This window comes from Solenopsis invicta, chromosome 10 (assembly GCF_016802725.1).
Source record: "Solenopsis invicta isolate M01_SB chromosome 10, UNIL_Sinv_3.0, whole genome shotgun sequence".
NCBI classification, from domain to species: Eukaryota; Metazoa; Arthropoda; class Insecta; order Hymenoptera; family Formicidae; genus Solenopsis; species Solenopsis invicta.
The window spans coordinates 16,904,173-16,922,395 of NC_052673.1; the positions used below are offsets into that span (position 1 = coordinate 16,904,173).

At 33.8% G+C, this 18,223-nt stretch overlaps 3 protein-coding genes across 8 annotated transcripts; 1 reads left to right on the top strand and 2 right to left on the bottom strand.

Annotated features, from left to right (window-relative positions):
* Positions 1–142: 142 nt before the first annotated feature.
* LOC105197803 (bestrophin-4) lies at positions 143–9,864 on the bottom strand. Of its 5 annotated transcripts, none has more exons than XM_026131657.2 (9): positions 8,930–9,864; positions 4,477–4,755; positions 4,081–4,215; positions 3,700–3,866; positions 3,478–3,635; positions 2,335–2,415; positions 2,107–2,258; positions 1,783–1,917; positions 143–1,412 (listed from the first exon to the last, which is right to left on the bottom strand). In XM_026131657.2, exons 2-9 carry the CDS (start codon positions 4,653–4,655, stop codon positions 521–523), a joined length of 1,899 nt encoding a protein of 632 aa, XP_025987442.1. In that variant the 5' UTR covers positions 4,656–4,755; positions 8,930–9,864; the 3' UTR covers positions 143–520. The 5 variants fall into 5 exon arrangements, with proteins under 5 accessions (XP_025987442.1, XP_039310236.1, XP_011162657.1 ...); XM_011164355.3 differs by having other exon boundaries at positions 521–1,412; positions 2,335–2,646; XM_039454301.1 differs by lacking the exon at positions 8,930–9,864 and adding an exon at positions 8,678–8,908 and having other exon boundaries at positions 521–1,412; positions 2,335–2,646.
* Positions 9,865–11,384: 1,520 nt separating this feature from the next.
* On the top strand, positions 11,385–14,026 carry LOC105197802 (RNA polymerase II-associated protein 3). Its single transcript, XM_011164353.1, has 8 exons — positions 11,385–11,813; positions 11,973–12,095; positions 12,174–12,418; positions 12,498–12,702; positions 12,767–13,138; positions 13,224–13,499; positions 13,562–13,754; positions 13,827–14,026. The coding sequence occupies exons 1-8, from the start codon at positions 11,670–11,672 to the stop codon at positions 13,913–13,915; spliced, it is 1,647 nt and encodes a 548-aa protein (XP_011162655.1). The 5' UTR covers positions 11,385–11,669; the 3' UTR covers positions 13,916–14,026.
* Positions 14,027–14,256: 230 nt separating this feature from the next.
* Positions 14,257–17,212, bottom strand: LOC105197801 (TRAF3-interacting protein 1). Of its 2 annotated transcripts, XM_011164352.3 has the most exons (10): positions 16,951–17,208; positions 16,669–16,786; positions 16,485–16,597; positions 16,090–16,416; positions 15,500–15,870; positions 15,290–15,418; positions 14,958–15,207; positions 14,733–14,858; positions 14,581–14,666; positions 14,257–14,490 (listed from the first exon to the last, which is right to left on the bottom strand). In XM_011164352.3, the coding sequence occupies exons 1-10, from the start codon at positions 17,083–17,085 to the stop codon at positions 14,340–14,342; spliced, it is 1,806 nt and encodes a 601-aa protein (XP_011162654.1). In that variant the 5' UTR covers positions 17,086–17,208; the 3' UTR covers positions 14,257–14,339. The 2 variants fall into 2 exon arrangements, with proteins under 2 accessions (XP_011162654.1, XP_025987427.1); XM_026131642.2 differs by having other exon boundaries at positions 14,581–14,858; positions 16,951–17,212.
* Between the last annotated feature and the right edge of the window lie 1,011 nt (positions 17,213–18,223).

Here is an 18,223-nt window from a genome sequence, read left to right on the forward strand (position 1 = left end):
AAATATAATTAATATTGAAAACTTTTTAAATTGAATTTTAAACATTAAATCTTGTACCACAATGTCAGCAAAATTTATGTTAATAAAACTTAAACATAATTTTTTAAATTTTATATTCGTCATAAATAAATTTTTCCAAAAATACATAATTATATAATTATTTTATTTCTATGACGAAATACATTTTAAATTCTATAATATATGTAATATTTACAGAATTCTATAATATATTATTTACAGTATTTACATAAGTATTCGTAACGCTTGAATGCGCGCTGATACTTGCTCACAGTTATAATTAAGTTAAACCAATGTAGACAGAACATTTTATGGTCACTGGTTACCAAACAGAATATTCATTATCTATTATTATAACTTTTGATAACTTTTTAAATAAATATATTAATCAAAAAGAGTTCAGCAGAAACGTAATTTTTCTACGAAAAGCTAGTAAAATTTCTTTAAGATTATCATAAGTTCTCTATTTAGATACGGAAATATTGTTTGCGAAATACATTATTTATAACTTGGAAACTTCCTCTTGCTCACAAGGAGGTTCAGCTTTGACACTTTGCACGATCTTCTCTTGCTCCTCTAAATTCTTCAAATTCGGCGAACTCCGGGCTTGATTCAGGATCTCGCCCACTGTAGGTACGCTGTCGGTGGTTCTTCTGCGGAACTTTGATTTACCAGACAGCTTTGATGGCCAATGGATACCCTTCTTCTTTCTGGAATCGCTGACCGATCGGTCTCTCCATCGATCTCTAACCATCAGGTACTTCGGAGAACTCTGGATGCTCAAATGACTTGGTTCGCCGCCGATCACGGACATATCAATCGTTTCTGGGGTCGACGATAGTTGACAAGAAACATGTCTGCTTTGAGACTGGTGCGAAGGGTCAGAGCACGAGCAATCGTCACCTTCTTTCCCATCGTCGCAATCGCAGATGTCCGATATATCATCTACCTTCCACTCGACGAACGCCGAGTTTATGGCGCCTTCCTGATTCTTCTCGCCCTGCGACGAGACGCTAGGTCGTCCCTCGGAATCCTCCTGGGAGAGCCGACGAGCCTGGAGGCTCCTGAACGAATCCTTCCTCCAGGGGCCTTCGGTCTCGATGACAGCCGACGTAGGAATAGACGTGGGTATTTGAACGGGATACGAGATATTTATCGCGCTCGGCCAAGGACTCAGCACTGGCTTGGGCGATTTCGTCAAAACCGGAAAGAAGGGTTTTCCGGCGCGAGACGTCGAGCTCTTCGCCAAGGAAGAGAACTTCCGGACGGCCTCGACTATTACCCGTCGCTGCTCCGTTTCGGCCGGCGGTTGTTCGTGACTATCCAGCTGCACAACCGTTTCGGAACAATTGCGAGCCATCTTCGCAGATGTTGAAGGGGACCCGCTGATCTGGCTGAAACAAACGAGTCTAACTTAATAGAGTTCCTCGAAACTAGTTTGTCTTGATAGTGAAACGAGAGAGAAGAGAAACCTCGAGAGAAACTTTGAAATATCTTACGTATGCGAGTACTGACTTCCTTACACGAAAAAAATTTTTAAGTCGATACTTCATACAATATATTTTTAATTTGCATAATTTTATGTCATTTTTTTATTAAAAAAAAATATTTATACATATTATTTATAATTTGACAAGAAAACACGTTAAAAAAGTGCAGAGAACATTTATAACTCTTTGTTTTCAAAATAACTGTAGTTATTTATCGAAATTTCAATTTATAATAAGAATTAGGGTACATCAACGTGCACCCTTACAACCTTACCGCCTTTCGTTTACTGGACTATCATTCGGGTTCGCTAAACTGGCGGTGGAAGTACGAGGCGTCAGAATTGTCGTGCATTCCTCCTCCTCTTCCAAAATTCCGGGCAAGAACATCATCTGTTTTTCTTCAGGTACTCTAAAATTATTACAGAACATAGCGTTCAAAGTTTTCACATTTCATCTTGGACTTTACAAATCTTTCCGAAAATTCATAATTTGCGGGATTTTTAGAAACAATTTTGCAATTAAAATCGCATCATATAAATTACGAATTCATTTTGAATTAAAATAACTATTACAATAAACTACGCATGTATATACTAACGTCATATTCGCCACGCTACCACGATAGGTCTCCTTCTTGTACGCCGCAGCCGCTTCTGTATACGGCAGGCTCACGTTTTCAGAATCGTAGTATATGTCTTTAACGAGCGGCGGACATCGATTCATCAGCGTATCCACTCCGAGATACGATACCTGATATACACGCATAAGTAAACATGTTCCATAGTTTCCTTAAATTTGTCTAAACCAATGTTAATCGATCTCCTACCTTAGTATGACGATCGATCAGCCAGTTCAGCTCGAAATCCTCATCATCATCACCGAAAGGATTTATCAGCTGTTCGGCAACCTTTAACAGTCCCATAAAGAAGAAGAACTGCAGAATCGTAAAAATGGGCACATATTTGTCTATTTTCAATTGGAATTGCCTCTGTTCGCACTCGATGTACTGTCGGCCAATTAGAGCGACCGCGAAGAAACTGTAAGTGACAAGTGTCACCACTTGGGTGTACACCAAAGGGATTGACACCCAATCGTAGCTCCACAAGAGACCGCACTTCGTTCGAAACTCATTAAATTCCTACAAATCAAAGATTGATTTGTAGGTGCCTTATAGAGCACCACAGAGATTTTACACCGATTAATTAGTTTGATTAAATGATTATGTTTCTGGAAAAGATTTAATTAATTACAATGTCCGAATAAGCGATATTGAGTTGTAACAGACTGTAAAAGCAAAGCAAAAAGAAATGGTATATATTTGCTTCTTTTTTTCGAAATTTTCTTAGGTGTATCACTGCTCGCTGTTTTATTTATGCGTTCTTTACATGTTATTGATTGATCTTTTGCTTGTTTCTTTTAATTTTAAACCCGCGTGAAAAAATATTATCTCAAGCAATCTCCGATTAAGATATTCGTGCGAGCGCATAATGCGTTTGAGACACGCGTGCCTAATCGCAGAAAATATAAAAACGTAGTTGATAGGCTGCTACACGGTTTACGACGTATTTCAAATCAGCCGTATATCAATTCGCCGCGTCGCGACTGCCTATAAAATCTGATTATTTCTCAAACCGAACGATTGATTTTCTGGTTATCAGTATACAATCGTACTATATCATATTCTAGTGATTGTCTTCAAAAGAATACGATAACGTAAATAATTATTTATAATATTTTTATCGTAATTTCTAAGAAAAAAATAAATGATAGAGCGAGCAATTTTAGATGATTTTAATTTCTTTCGTTTTAACAACACTAACTTTAACAGAGCATTATATCTGTGTTTCTAAGCTACTGTTCACATCTAGAAAAAACTTTGTTTTTCCGTTTCTTAATAAAAAAGATTTTTGTTAAGTTTTAAATGATGAACATAGAGATCGAAAGAAGAACACGTGGAGTTCACTCGCACCTCCATTATTAGCTTTAAACCTTGCGCATCGGATATCCGATGGTTCTTGCGTGCCTCCTTGAGAAGATTAATGAACCATGTGCACGGTATCCAATAGGTGTTAAACTCGACACTCGGCACCGATTGATACAATTGGAGCTCCAGTGCGGTCATGAAGCCTGCAACAAGCTCGTTAATTTTTAATTGCCCCCCGACAATAACGATCCCGGTAGAGCGATTTACCGGAATCAACGACGTGGTCGAGAGTGGGAAATCTTCTCTTCACCGCCGAGCTTATGGAACGTAGGACGAGTATTAGCGAGAGGTTTAGGTAACGCATCAACGCCCTGCGCAACATTCGACTGTAATCGTCGTTCCCAGTGACGTAGAGTGCCACGAGATGCATCACTCTGCGAAAGGAGAAAAGAAATGAGGAAGAAGTGAGGCATTTATGAAAAAGCTAAAAAGAAAGAGGTTTTACATTTTTTATTTTCGACAATTAGCTCTTGACATTATTTTTCAAGTTTTATTTAAAAAAGAAGGAAATTATATTATTTTCTATTGTCAAAAATGTTTAATGAGAGATTTAATTAAACATTGTTTGATAATTGTTTCTAAACTCACTTGTCGGGCCACGGTATCGCTGTGTATTGCTTCCACCATCTCTGTGCCACGTAGGATACATAAAATCCAAGCACGAAACTCAGCGGGATTAGTTTGATTAAGCAGTCGCAGTAGATGACAATTTGCTCGAATTCCCTATAAAATATCATAAGTATGTCGTAAACAACCCTTGACAATCAATAAAAAAAAGAAAAAATTATCAAGTTTCAAAAGAAAATAGATAATAATTAAACATATGCAAATTAATTAACATTAGAAGAAATTTAATCATTTGTCTAATTTATTTTTTTTTATAAAAATTAATAAATATCAAAATAATATGCCTTCTATGTTATAATCTCTAGATTTATATATTGTATATGTATATTTAAAGCTTTGAAGCATTAAAAAGTCCACCTTTTTTGCTCTGTTGTGAAGACGTGACGATATAGCGCAGACAAGATACCGAAGAGTATCAGATAGAGTAGCAATTCCCTGTAGATGAGCTTGTAGAGGGAACCGCGCCACATAAGCAGGAGCCTGGTGAATCCACCGCTGGTGGAACTGGCGACCTCGTACTGATAAGAGACCGTCATTTTTTATCCATTCAGGAACACCGTGCCAGTTTCTTCTCGAGAACAACGCGCTGGCGAGCACGTTGTTACTCATACTTCTAGAAGTTTTCGTCTGTCGAACCTGAGAGAAAAATTGTACTACAGTTGCAAATCACGTCATGTGTTCAGTCTTTATTTTATGTTAGGTAAAGAGTAGTGTACAAAGCTGTGAAAATTTTTCTCAGAATATCCAAATCTATTTCTTTTAATGATGCATTAATAAATTAACGTTTTTAGTTAATAATTATTTGCATAAATTAATGTATATAGAGCGAAATAGTAGACAATGGGAAAGACATGCAAGACAAATCTCGATACGCAAACATTTAAGAATTTTATTTTGCGCATTTCTCCTATGCAGTCTCTATTTTAAGGTAGACTATTGCATATCGAAATGGGCTCGTATTCTGGTGCAAGATATAGATATAGTTTATTTCGAGCTGTCGCTAAATCACTGTCATGAGAAAATTGATTTTTCTGTTGACTATTAGCATAGATAGCGCGCCTTCTATCAGATTCTTTATTTTTCACATATAATTCTATATTTTCTAATTTTATTATCACATATACACTGAGGATTGAATCAATTTTTAACTATAGTAACGTCAAATCAAACAGATAAACAATTTACAAATTAATGAATATAATAACTCGAAAGAGTTGGATTACATTGCAGTACATTGTACCGTTATAGTATATTATTATGAAAATTTGCGGTTATCTGCTACACGCGACGTTTACGCAAACATCAAATTTTGCCAATGTCTAAACTATTTCAGCGCTTTTATGTCCTGTGCAGGGTGAGATGTGTTTTGTCATCTCGTAGCTTGTGGCAATGAACAATTAACTTGTAAAACGTAGTTCTGCCACTTTTCCGCGAAATCCGCATATGTTTCGCTTTTAATTTTAATCTTGTCTGCAATTTAAGAGTCGATTTATAATCGTTGGCGGCGCTAAACTTTTCAAACAAAGAGATCCGGAAAAGACAGATCCACTAAAGAGAAATTTGCTGAGGATAATCTCGCGGATGTAAAATCGTCGCGATGACACGTCGCGGCACCCGCGATCGCATCATTCGCCAGAAATATCTCGCGGAACGCGAAAGGCTGACTAAAAATGGAATGATCTAGGCCTAGATTCGTCCGTCTATATTTCTATGCTATACAAATAATCAGAAACATCGTAATTTGCGGTAGAACGGACTCAACGAGAATAAACTGAATAATCAATAAAATTATCTCTTTCAAGATTGCTGCAATTTAATAAATATATAAATAATCAAAACACTGTCACAAATATATAAATATAACAAGAGTATATTTCACATACTTGAAAAAGATACGTGATTTATATTTGTGTCAATTTAATTCTAATTAAGCTCCATTTCATTAGGACTACGGGCTTGGGATGTGTCGTACGATTTCCGACGCTTTATATGCATAATATTTCGTCATAGTTATGAGCAGCACAGAGTTTCAGATTGCACCGATGTGACACTAAAAATGGTTGGACGCGTCACAAGCGAGACGTCATTGCCAAACGGCGAACACGAGAATATATCGGGGTGACTGCATCCTTTTTTTTTCTCTCCCTTTCATCGTAAATAATGTCTAGTTGTAATACGTCTCGGGAATCGCGCCAGTAATGCAGTGGTAAATATAACTTTGGATGTCGATGTAACCACGAAGTGTCTGGGTAAACACACTATTTGCACGAGATTTCCGGGCGCGCGACCTTTGCGGCCTTACTTTAGTATGCACTTTGTCGATCGACACTTCGAAGATGCATCTCGAGGTGCAGCCAGAAGTGCTTGGCACTTTACTTGTTATTATTTGACTTCTGAAACGTTTCAAGTATATAGGAAAACGATCCATCCATTGTTCTTGCAATTTTATCATTATCTTTTTTTTCTTCCTTTTTTAAAGAATTGCTTTAAATATGAATAAGTAATTCTACGAACAAGTGAAATATTCCTTTGGAAAAAAAACAGTTACTTTCTTTTGATACGAAAATATAAATAACAATAATTTTTTTAAAAATAATTTAATTTAACAAATCTTTTTAATGAAAAAATTTTATTATTATCATAAAGTACTCTTAAAACCATATAACTTTTATTTGAAACATTTTTTTATTTTTTATAGTTTCAACGATATTCGCTCCGAATAAAAATAATCAGCTTTTGTCAAAAAAATGTTTCTCACTTTAACGAATGCATTTATAATACGTGTCTCTTATTTTGATATATACTTCGACATACAAAAAGCTTATTGAAATCGGAGGGGTACACTTGGTTGTATTCTCTGCAGAGTAAGAGCATTCTGCATAATAGCTTAACGTTTCACTGCAGACGATTTTAGATCTGATGATATATTGTGCATATTTTCCTTTCACATCTCCTCTCCGAAATTGCCGTCTTTATCGGCACGTGTGGCATCTCTCAATTGGCAAGGTATTGCATAAAGTATTACACGCTACAGTAGACGATTCGTTTGCATACCGCATTCGAAATGAATATCATCACAATGTAGTAGCTTCATCCTTAGACATCACTCATACCGCAACTAATGCGAACACGATGACGCCGTTAATAATACGCGTATGCGGCACGTCGTCGCCGTGTCTGACGGATCGTCTGACTGTCGCGCTATATTTCTACGTGACCTTAACGAAAATATCCGAGACGAGAACCATGGCCTTTGACGAAATGCGGAATTTGGTATATCTTGTAGAAGAAGCGTACCTACATGCCAACGATTCAGTATCCGGATAGGGTTTATAACGACATTTAAATACAGAAACAAGATTAGATAAGAATTGTTATACAAAATGATTCTGCGAATAATTCCAACGTACGGTGTTAGAGTTGTCTTTAAAGAGGACCTAGTAAGCAAAAAACACACTTTTATGTGTACTTTTGGAATGTTTTAAAATAATATTTAAAATAATATAAAAAACTATGTGATACATGATTTTTTTCGAAACATTAAAATGTTTTAAAATCATTTAAAAATATTATCTTTAGGTCATGATCAAAGTTTGCTCGTTTGGGTATTATATACAACGTTAAATATGACATGTTTAAAAACATTATATGTTAATTATTGAATATTGTTGTAATGGCAGTAATGATTTATTTATATTTACTGGGGAAGTAATTATTAAAAAAAGTTTTTTATCATAATGAATATCATGTTTTTAATGCAAGAAAAAGTGAAATAAAATAAGTAATATGCAATTTATATACAAATGTTATTATTGTGTATTAAAAACTTATAAAATTACTCATTTTAATTATGTCAAAGGCAAAAATATTATCAGCTTTTAATTAGAATTTACCCGAGAAACTCGTAAGCCACGTTTTCAATTATGTTATACAATTTCAATCGATAAAATCACAGTATAAAAAACTAATATTAAATTTAAAATTTCAACGTAAATTTGAAATTGTAGAATTAACATATTATTAATATTATGTTACAAATAAAATAGTAAGTAAAGCATTGATATTCTCACTGAAATTAATTTTTTAAATATTAAACATGGTTTTTCCAGAGATGTAGTTAGATATAGCTAAATACACATTTAATTAAATTAAAAAGTGAATTATTTAATCTCAAGCTTAGCTACTTTACTTAGCACACAGCTGAGTACAATAGAAGCGCTATATTTCCACTTAACAGAATTTTGAATATTGGCCAAGGTCGTGTCTAGGTTCGCTTTAATGAACACGCAAACATATATTATCAGTTATAAATTTGCGTGTGTCATTATATTATATAAAATACCCAAAAGTTATATTGTCTTACTTTTCTTGTTAATATTATCGAACAGCAACTAATATTTAATGAAAGGAGCAATACTTTCGTAAAAAAATTATCTACAAACTTACATTTCGGAAATAATCACAATTATTTCTAACAATGTTTTGTAAAACTATTAATTAGTAAATTAATTGCACTCATTTGTACAATAATTTGCGATTGTAAAGTCAGATATTTTACGTGTTAATCGTGATGGACAGATAAATTCGCGCGATAAATATTTACAACCTCGCGAAAGCAGTACATAAATTATAACTAAACAAATTTCCGTTCTCTTCAAGTGTCTTCACTGTAAATCCACTATTATTTCTTCCGAACTTCGCGTAACTTATTTTGTGCGCGCCTTAATGTCTCTTTCTCGACGCCATGCAAAATGTACTAAAAAAAATTTAAAAAAAAACAAGATTTATGACACCACTAGCTTCGACTCACCATACTCTGTCAATCATAACTAGAGCACTCGTTATCTTCTTTCTCCTTGCACAAAACCATTTTTCACACGCCGACGAATGTACGCTCACCGTTTCCGCGCCGTCGCGTTAGATCGGAGAATCTTGATCGTTACGCGAGTCGACGTCACCTTACGGCTAAGTGATTTACGAAATCAACTGGCTGGAGTAGCACGCTGATTTGAAGAATCAATTTGCGGCCTTTGTTAGCGATTGCGATAAATGTTGACTTCGCGACTCTTTCGTATTATTAATTTCTCAATTTAGTTTCCTATCTTCGGAGAAAAATTAAATATTTATTCCACTCATTAAAATTTAAATAAATGAAAAGTATCAGCCGTTAGATTTTTACAATGATTTTAGCGCGTCTTCAAAAATTTATAAAACTTTTTTTTATATATATGTATATATACATGTAAAGGTATGTTCTACGTTGCTTTCAAATCACTGAAAACTTTCTTTTCATTTCTTCATGTCTGATAAATATCGAAATCACAGATGCACAATCTTATATCGATTGTGACGGAAAATTACTAATAATTAAAGTGCTTCATCCGATATCATTTGTAACTATCAACGATTCGAGTTCACGTAGTTTCTCAATTCCTCAGTTTCGTAATTTAGAAATATTGTTGCAATCCATAGATCCATTGCTTCTCAAGCACAGACTACTTAGAGTTCTTGAAAAAATTCCGAAAACGTGCTCCCGAAATTTTGCCGAGGTTTAAGGAAAATCGAGACTAGTTTGACGGGAAATCGATTGCGAGGATTACGAGAATCACGGCCCCGCTAAAGATCGCGAGGAAACGGACCGCGATCCGTGAAGAACCGAGAGAAGAAGCATCACGTCGCGTCGCGAGTACGCACTTGGCTCTCGTCGGTGGCGAACTGATCGCCGCGAGTGAAACGAGACGAAGTCTCGGCTAAGTCGCACGAGATATTAAACATTCGTAGCGATCGTAATCCGATGGCAGTTACCCAAGATCTAAAAAGGGCCGAATGTCAAGCTCAGCACAAGCGAATCGCGCCATCGCGCCCGGTCGCGAAGGTGCAAAGTCAGGGATACTCTTAGGGCGCGTCCCGTCCCAGGGAGAAATTATAATTAAATCGATGTCGACGTCGATTAAACGTGAATCCAATGGGTCATTTCTGGCTGGGGTCGTCTTTCCGTCTTTTCAAAATGACTGAGAAAAATTAATGGCATTTCTCATTGTGCCGTAAATTTCAAGATCATGTCTATATAGATTACCTACGTTATGTTTACACGAATCTTTTCTATGTACGCAATACAAGCAATGTAAATTAATTTAATAGCTTAATTTATATATATACATATATATAGTTAATTTTTAATTATTTAAATTTTAACTTCAACTAGTTATTTTTGAAACATATAACTTTTAATTTATTAACTTTGTCCTAAGTTAAAAATTTATGTATATATAAAGGAAAAAAATTTATAAAAGAAAAAATGCATTTCTACGTAAAAAACAATATTTCTTTGTTATTTCATATAAATTTAATTTACAAATAAAGTATTAAATTTGTTTAATATTCCATATTATAAATGTTTTGAGTAGGTTTTTGAGTAATATAACTCTAAAATCTTACGAATTTCTAATTTAATATGATTAAAATACTTTTCAAAATTAACTTTTAATTTAAATTAAGTTAATTTAATATTAACATATCTTTTGATTAGTTAAATTTGTGTCCCTGCAAATTTTAACGTAACTAAATCAATTTTATAAACTATTAACTTTAACTTATTTTAATTAAAAATATACATTAACTTACCCAGCCCTGAATTATTTATTTTATCCGCACAACCTTGGCATTTCCTACTCACACAATTTCGATCGATTTTAAACCAGCGGGAACAAAGTCTAAATGATATTCAAAAGCCAAAAAGATATCTGAAGTATAAGTTCTTTATATCTATTTGTGATAGATTCTTGTGTATCGTTTGTAATAAGAAGTAATTTTCATAATTTCATAAACCAAAAAACTTTTACATAGTTGAAAATTGAAATATTATTAAATAAAATAATTAAGTTGCAACATAAAAATACCTTTACTTTTTATGTAAATTAATTACGTGATTTTATAAATTTCTCAATATTTTGATATAATTTTATATATATTTTAATATATTTTAATATATTTTTATAATTTAAATAAGATTTTTAACATGTTTTATTTTTATTAATATTAGTTTAATTATAGATATTTTTTATAAATATGTATGTAATGTTTCATTTTTTTGAATTTTTCCTAACATAATTTTTTAAACTTTCAGCTGCGCCTACAAAAATGCAACAATTCTCACGACGTTGCAGTAATGGCGCAGAAAAATGAATTGTGGCGCCATCTCGAAATGTAATTCATAATTAAAGATATATGCATCGATAATGTAGATAATAATTATATTCTCTGAAGATAACATGATATTTAAACACATGGTTACATTGCGTTCAGAAATTATTATCTTTGATATATTATATTACCGTTGTTATTAACCAAATATTAAACAATGATATCTGGGTGCACTTGGGCAACGTTTCTGAACGCAGTCGAGCGCAGTTGCGAAGAATAATCTAACCTGATTTTAATAATCTAACCTTGTTGTCCGCGTTGTCGACTTGTCGGCGTCGATTGCGTCGATGAGCGAGGCGTAATACGAAATACTGTTAGTATTTTTGTTTTGCGCATTTTTCTTTAACATGGAACTTGATAGTTCTATATTGATGCAAAAGCAAGTACGGGATAATTCGGAGGATTTACAAAGTGAGTTTCTGGACTTAAAGAATTGGGAAGAGCAAATGAAACGAAAGGAGCAGGAGATACTAGGTGAACTTACAGGACAGGTATGACGAGCAATATTGAGAAGTAAATAACAACATTACGTACTTATTGATTTGACCTTTGAGAGATTTGAATATAAATTTTATATTATACCAAATATAACATACATGTATATGTGTCTATAATCCTCGTTGAAGAGTAAAATATATTACACATTCCAGCAAATTATACCGCCTGTCAGAAAAAACACTAAGAAAAAATGCGTAGTAAAAGAAAGCAAAACGTCTGAAAGTTCAAAACGAATAAAGTCACACGACTATTCATCATGGGACAAATTTGACATTGTAAGTAGTGTTATTTATGTTAAGTTATGCAAGTTGTTATCTCGAGACGAAATATATAACGAATTGCTCATTGGACAGGAGAAGGAATGCAAAAAATTAGAAAATGAAGAACATTCCGATGAGTCTGGGGAAGAACCCTTGGATAAGGAAGAATTGGAAAAGAATCGCAGCAAAGCGATAGAATACAAGCAGCAAGGCAATGATTTTGTGAAGCAAAAGAAGTGGGACAAGGCAATTGCTTCATACAGTGAGGCAATAAAAATTTTTCCTTATGACGCTATATTTTACGCTAATCGTGCATTATGTTATTTAAAGCAAAACAAGTAAGTTTTATGTCTTGAGAATGAATAGGTTATGTTAATTTTTATTATTTACATATGACTATATATCTCTACGTTGCAGCTTTTATTCAGCAGAAGCAGACTGCTCATCTGCGATACAATTGGATGAAACTTATGTGAAGGCTTATCACAGGAGAGTCACAGCTAGACTAGGATTGAAGCAATACAAAGAAGCAATGGAAGATGTAAAGAAGATTGCAGAATTGGAACCGTGCACTAAGGACACCGAAATCTTGCTTAATCAAGTTAAAAAGCAATTTGGAAATGTATGTATCTTCTAATATTATTGAGTTAAATTAATATTTATACATTATACTTGTCTTTTTTTAGTCGTTTATGTCTGGAAAAGACACATGTACAACTGTATCTGATAATAAAAAGATAAATCAGAATATAATTGATAAAGAGGGTAAAAGTGATGAAAATAATAAGGAAGATAAAAATAAAAAGGAAAATAAAAATGATAACAATAAAAATATAACAATAAGAATGATAAGAAAAGAAAATATAGATAATAAAGAAGATAAACATAAAGAAGAGGATAAAAATAATGAAAGTGTTGATGTAGATAATACTGTAAAATCAACAACTATAGATGTAACAGAACCAAGAAAGAATCAACGCATTCCAGATTGGCTACCAGAAAAGGATGATGTTGAAATTGTAGAACCTATTGACAAACCTCCTCATTTACGCTCAAAGGTAAATTTATATGCTAATATGTTTTGTGGTAAATATACATAACACTAGCTAGTTTTTGTTTTTTATTTTTTTATTTTTTTATTAGGACTCATTCAAGAGAATACCTGTGCAAGAAGCCGATTTAACCAAACCTTTTGAAGAAGACATGATAGCAACATGTAGTAAAATTCAACATGTAGAATTATCAAACATACGTTCTGATAATCTTACCAAAAAAGAGGAAAGCATTGCAGCATATAAACTGGAAGAAAATTTTAACGAAAGATCCATAGAAATGCCTCCTGTACCGACAAATTCAGTGCAGTTTCTAATAAATTGGAAAAAATATTCCTCATTTGATTTGCGATACAGATATTTAAAGGTAAATAGTGACAACCTTTTATACACAAAGAGTACGAGCTGTATTCAATTTTTTTCTTTCAGCAAATACCACCAGATAACCTGCCAAAAATATTTAAAGATTCAATGGAAAGTAATATTTTCAGTGATATCCTAACAACACTCAAGACAGAATTTGTAAGACGAAATGAACCTATATTTTCATATTTAAAAGATCTCAGTAATGTTAAGAGGTTCAGAGCATTTATTATGTTTATCAGTAATTCAGAAAAACAAGGTTTGTATACAATAGCGCATATTTTCTTTTTTATAATTAATTTAAAATTAAAATGGTTTAAAATATTTTTAGATCTAAAGCTCATGTTCTCATATTGTAATACATCTGAAAAGATACCTGAGAAAGAAATTGCAGATTTACAGGAAAAATATGAAATTTAACAATTTAAAGTTTAATAATATACGTTTTGGATTATCTGAAACAAGGTAAGCTTAAATATTGTAACAATGATTATTTTTGTTAATTGTGAATAAACTCTTTTTTCATTCTAATTGCGTGTAAACATTCACTTGTTATATTTTTTTTCATTTTATGATTAGAATTTTGAGAAAAAAAAATTATGCGATACACGATTTCTAAAAGTTTCATTTATATTTTCACATATATAAATAATATTTACAAGTAATATTGTACAGATATATTTAAATATTATAATTATATAATTGATAAATAAAGAAATGTACATAAAAATCTATACAGAAAAATTTTAATCTAAGCTACGTAATTATAGTGAGATAATTAATTATATATTTTGATAGCTTATAAAAATATTTACAATTCATTACATAATGATATATAATTATATTATAAATTACCATTAAGTAATCGTCGTATTTTTTGATCATTTTTCATGATTTGCGCTTTTACTTGATATATCTTATCAAACTGAATTTTCATATTACTATCAATTTCTTTCAAGGTTTCCTTCATGGGTTCTATCATTTCTTGCGTTTCTCTAAAGAAAATATTTCCGTATTATTAATTTTCAGGATAAAGAATTATTAAAATTATTTACTGTTAATTTTATATATGTATACTTTCGTACTTTTGTTCTGCTTTCAATTGTTCGCTCAATTGACGATACTGACTTCTCCAGTCTAATAGTTCTTTTTGCATCATTTCTACATCTTCCTGAAATTTAATTACGTAAATTGATATTGCAGTTAACGCGTAAGAATATGTGTGGATATACATTACTTGTACATAATCCAATAATTTCCCTAGAGGATTTGTTGTACGCGTTAACGTCTGTATAGTTCCACGTAATTTATCGATTTCCTTAATCGCTGTTTCTCGGTCGCGTTTCGAGCCTGATTCCCACGCCTATACCACAATACATTTATTTAATGACAGTTTACTCAATATTTATGATAATTAGGAAATTAGTAGAAGCAACAGCAACATATTTTAATTTATTCTTACGATGTCGACTTTTTTCGGCAATACATCAACGTTATCCGTGTTGACCAACTCCCGTTGAGTCTCTAAAATTTGTGCCACGAGATGCCCATGTTCTTGCATCAGCTGATTATCTATTTTGTAATCTCCATTCTCTAAAAGGTCACCGCCACTTCCCTTCGCTTCCATCACCACCATATCTTCCGCGTCATCGTCGTCATCATCTTTTAAGTCAGAATTTTCTACAATAACACTGATATTTCCCAATGGTGTTCTACAATCGGATTTTAAAATTACTTATGATTTAATAATTTCTCCATATTATACGTATAATATAAATGAAATCGCTATCTTACTTTATCTCCTCGTTGACAATCACTTCTGTCTTTGCTCTCACTCTGGGAGCAGCAGGTCTGGCACTGATGGGTCTGGCACTAGGTGGTCTCAAGGATGTTTTGGGTCTCGCATTCGATTGTTGCAGAACGCTAGAACAAACATTGAGTTAATACTATTACCATATCCTCAATATCATTTCGTTATCAGCAATAAATTTGTAGAAACATTACGTCATATCAACAGCTTCGGCTTGAGATCCTGCAAGCTCTGACATTGGTTGATCACTTCGCTCAGTGCTTTGCTGTCGTGCTTTGTCTTCCTCGATTCCATTTTCCACAGTTTCTTTGGTATAACTGCTCGTTAATGCTCGTCTACTCTGCTCTTCATCATTAGATATCTGTAAAGGCATATTTTCTATTTTCTCCTGTGACCCATTCACCTGTGCCGAGCGTCTTGCTCTACTGGAGGAACTTCTGTGTTGCACTTGTTCTTCCTTCGTCAGGTCATTCGCATCTGCTAAAATCGTGGCATCTTGCTTCACTTTGATGGACGAAGAAGACCTCCTTCTTTGCGCCGAAGTAGGAATTTTATTTTGAATTGGCTAAACACAATAAGATGCCTTTTAGATAACTACACGCATATTAATTAAAGCAAACACTTGAAAATTAAATAGAAAAATCTATCTTAATCATAGAATCAAGCGAGTAGTCTATGAATTTCGAACAGAAAGAAAGTCTTAATTTTTTAAAATAAATATTTGCTCCAAAAGCTCCATTATTTAAGCAATTTTAGCTTAGACATTTTCTTTTTGAATTTTTACCTCAGCTGGTGGGATATCTATGTCCTCAATATTCTTCACATTTTCCTCTTTCTTATTATTTCCTTTTCTTACTTTACTCTCTTCGATTCTGTCATCTTTGTCGCGCTTTGCTTCGCTCGACGCTACTTTGCCTGTGCTAGACGACCTTTTCTTTCTCTCCGCTCCCGAGTTCTTGTCTTTCTCCGATGATTTCTTCGTCTGCGAAGTTTGCTTCGATACAGGCTTCTTTAAAGTTTCATCCTTAGTTGTGGATTTCGACTTTGATCCAGCTTTTATTTTCTTTCCTAAGCTCTTTTTGTAGTGCTCGATCGCCTCGCTGCTGCTGACCTAACATAGATGTATTATTAATTTATTCTAAAAGTGGTTTTCTCTATCTAAATAGTAAAATCTATTACTTTCTTGTCAAGGGCTTTCCCAATGGCCTGCAATAATTCATTTGTCTTTGTCGGCTCTTGACCTGAGACGATTTTACTTGCCCTGACCATTAAATTAGCACCGGAAATTAATTCTAAAATCCATATTCGCATAATTTATTTAAACATAGGTATGCAACATAGCTCAATAAAATTAAATACCCACTGATGACATCAATGAGTTTTGTCAAGAAGGCAAGCTTTGCTTCCTTGTCCTTTATGTTATCAGAATTTAGTTCTTCCTCGCTGAATAATCCTTCCAAGAAACCGGTTTCTTTGATGATCTAAAATCAATTTTCGCATATATACACTAAGCTAAATGCAGGTGGAACTCTGCCTATAGATGCATACGCTTCATAGAAATTTAACATGAAACAAATGATGAAATAAATTTAAAAAAAAATAAGAAAGAATTTTAGATACTAAAATATTGAGTGCGATAAATTACAGATGTTATAATATCGTGGAGAAAGCGAAAAGGCGGCTTTCGGAGCAATTTCTCAGTCAGCGGCGGCTTCTTAAAATATTTTTCAAGTAAATCCTGCGTCTTCTTTATCACCTCGGGTCGCACCTCGTCCGTCATCGTGGCAATTGCTTTCTTCTTTCTAATTCATGACAAGTGCATGCATAACTTTGCGGCGATCCGCGTTCAATGTAATGTCAAATGGTTGCCATGCAACGCGGTAACACGTGATGCCGCACGTGAGACGGTGATCACGTGCTAGTATAACCAATTGAAAAATACCATCGAATAACTCCATTGTAGTGATTATTCTACCACTTATATGAAAGAGAGTGACACTCTTTTGGACACAGCACGATTGGACACCAACCAATCATCTTGACTTATCTAACCAAACCAACGGTAAAACTCTAGGCATCGGCCGCTGTGAGTGGTGGTGTCCAATCGTGCGCAACCCTATGAAAGATATCGCATTTTCTTGAATAGAGCCCATGGTGGAAGGTGGAAGGGATCATGCCGTTTATTTTCTGTTCCTGAACTCCCTGGGCTGCGTTCAAAAATTCTACATGTCGGGTAGAGTAACTTTGAATGACCAATCAGGATGAAGAAATCTTAAAAAAACCTCAAGACTTCTTTATCCTGATTGGTCACTCAAAGTTACTCTACCAGACGAGTAAAATTTTTGAACGCAGCCCTGAATTAGTGTGCACTTAAAATGAAATAGATATATATTTGAAAGCTAGTGAAAGCAAGAAGAAACGTTTCAGTGCAGTCCAGTGCAGGAATAGAAAACAAGTCTATGATATAAATAGGTTTGTTCGAGTTGCTTGAAATCCCCAAAAATTTTTGCACTCGAGATGAGATAAATATATATTCGACCGTGAGAAAGAGAGAGACGACGAATAAATTAATTCAAAAAGGGCAGCAACACGAACAGGCTTAATACAAGGGTATGCTCTTGCGCATGGTAACGTCAGCCAACCAATGAGAATTGCAGCCTGATACGTCATCATTAGGCGGCAAATTCGAAGCGCTTATGCTTAATTTGTCGAATACACGTAGAGAAAGCTGAATAATGATTGCTGTCACATTTTTGTCGATGGTTTTTGGAATGTAGATTTACTCATCGAACGGCGAACGTAATTGGTTCTTACCTGTGGATCCAACCACTTACATTCGCCAATCGATGAGCAAGTTTACATTCCAAAAACAATCGAAGAAAATGTGTTGCAACCTTTTTGCTCATAAAGCATATAGC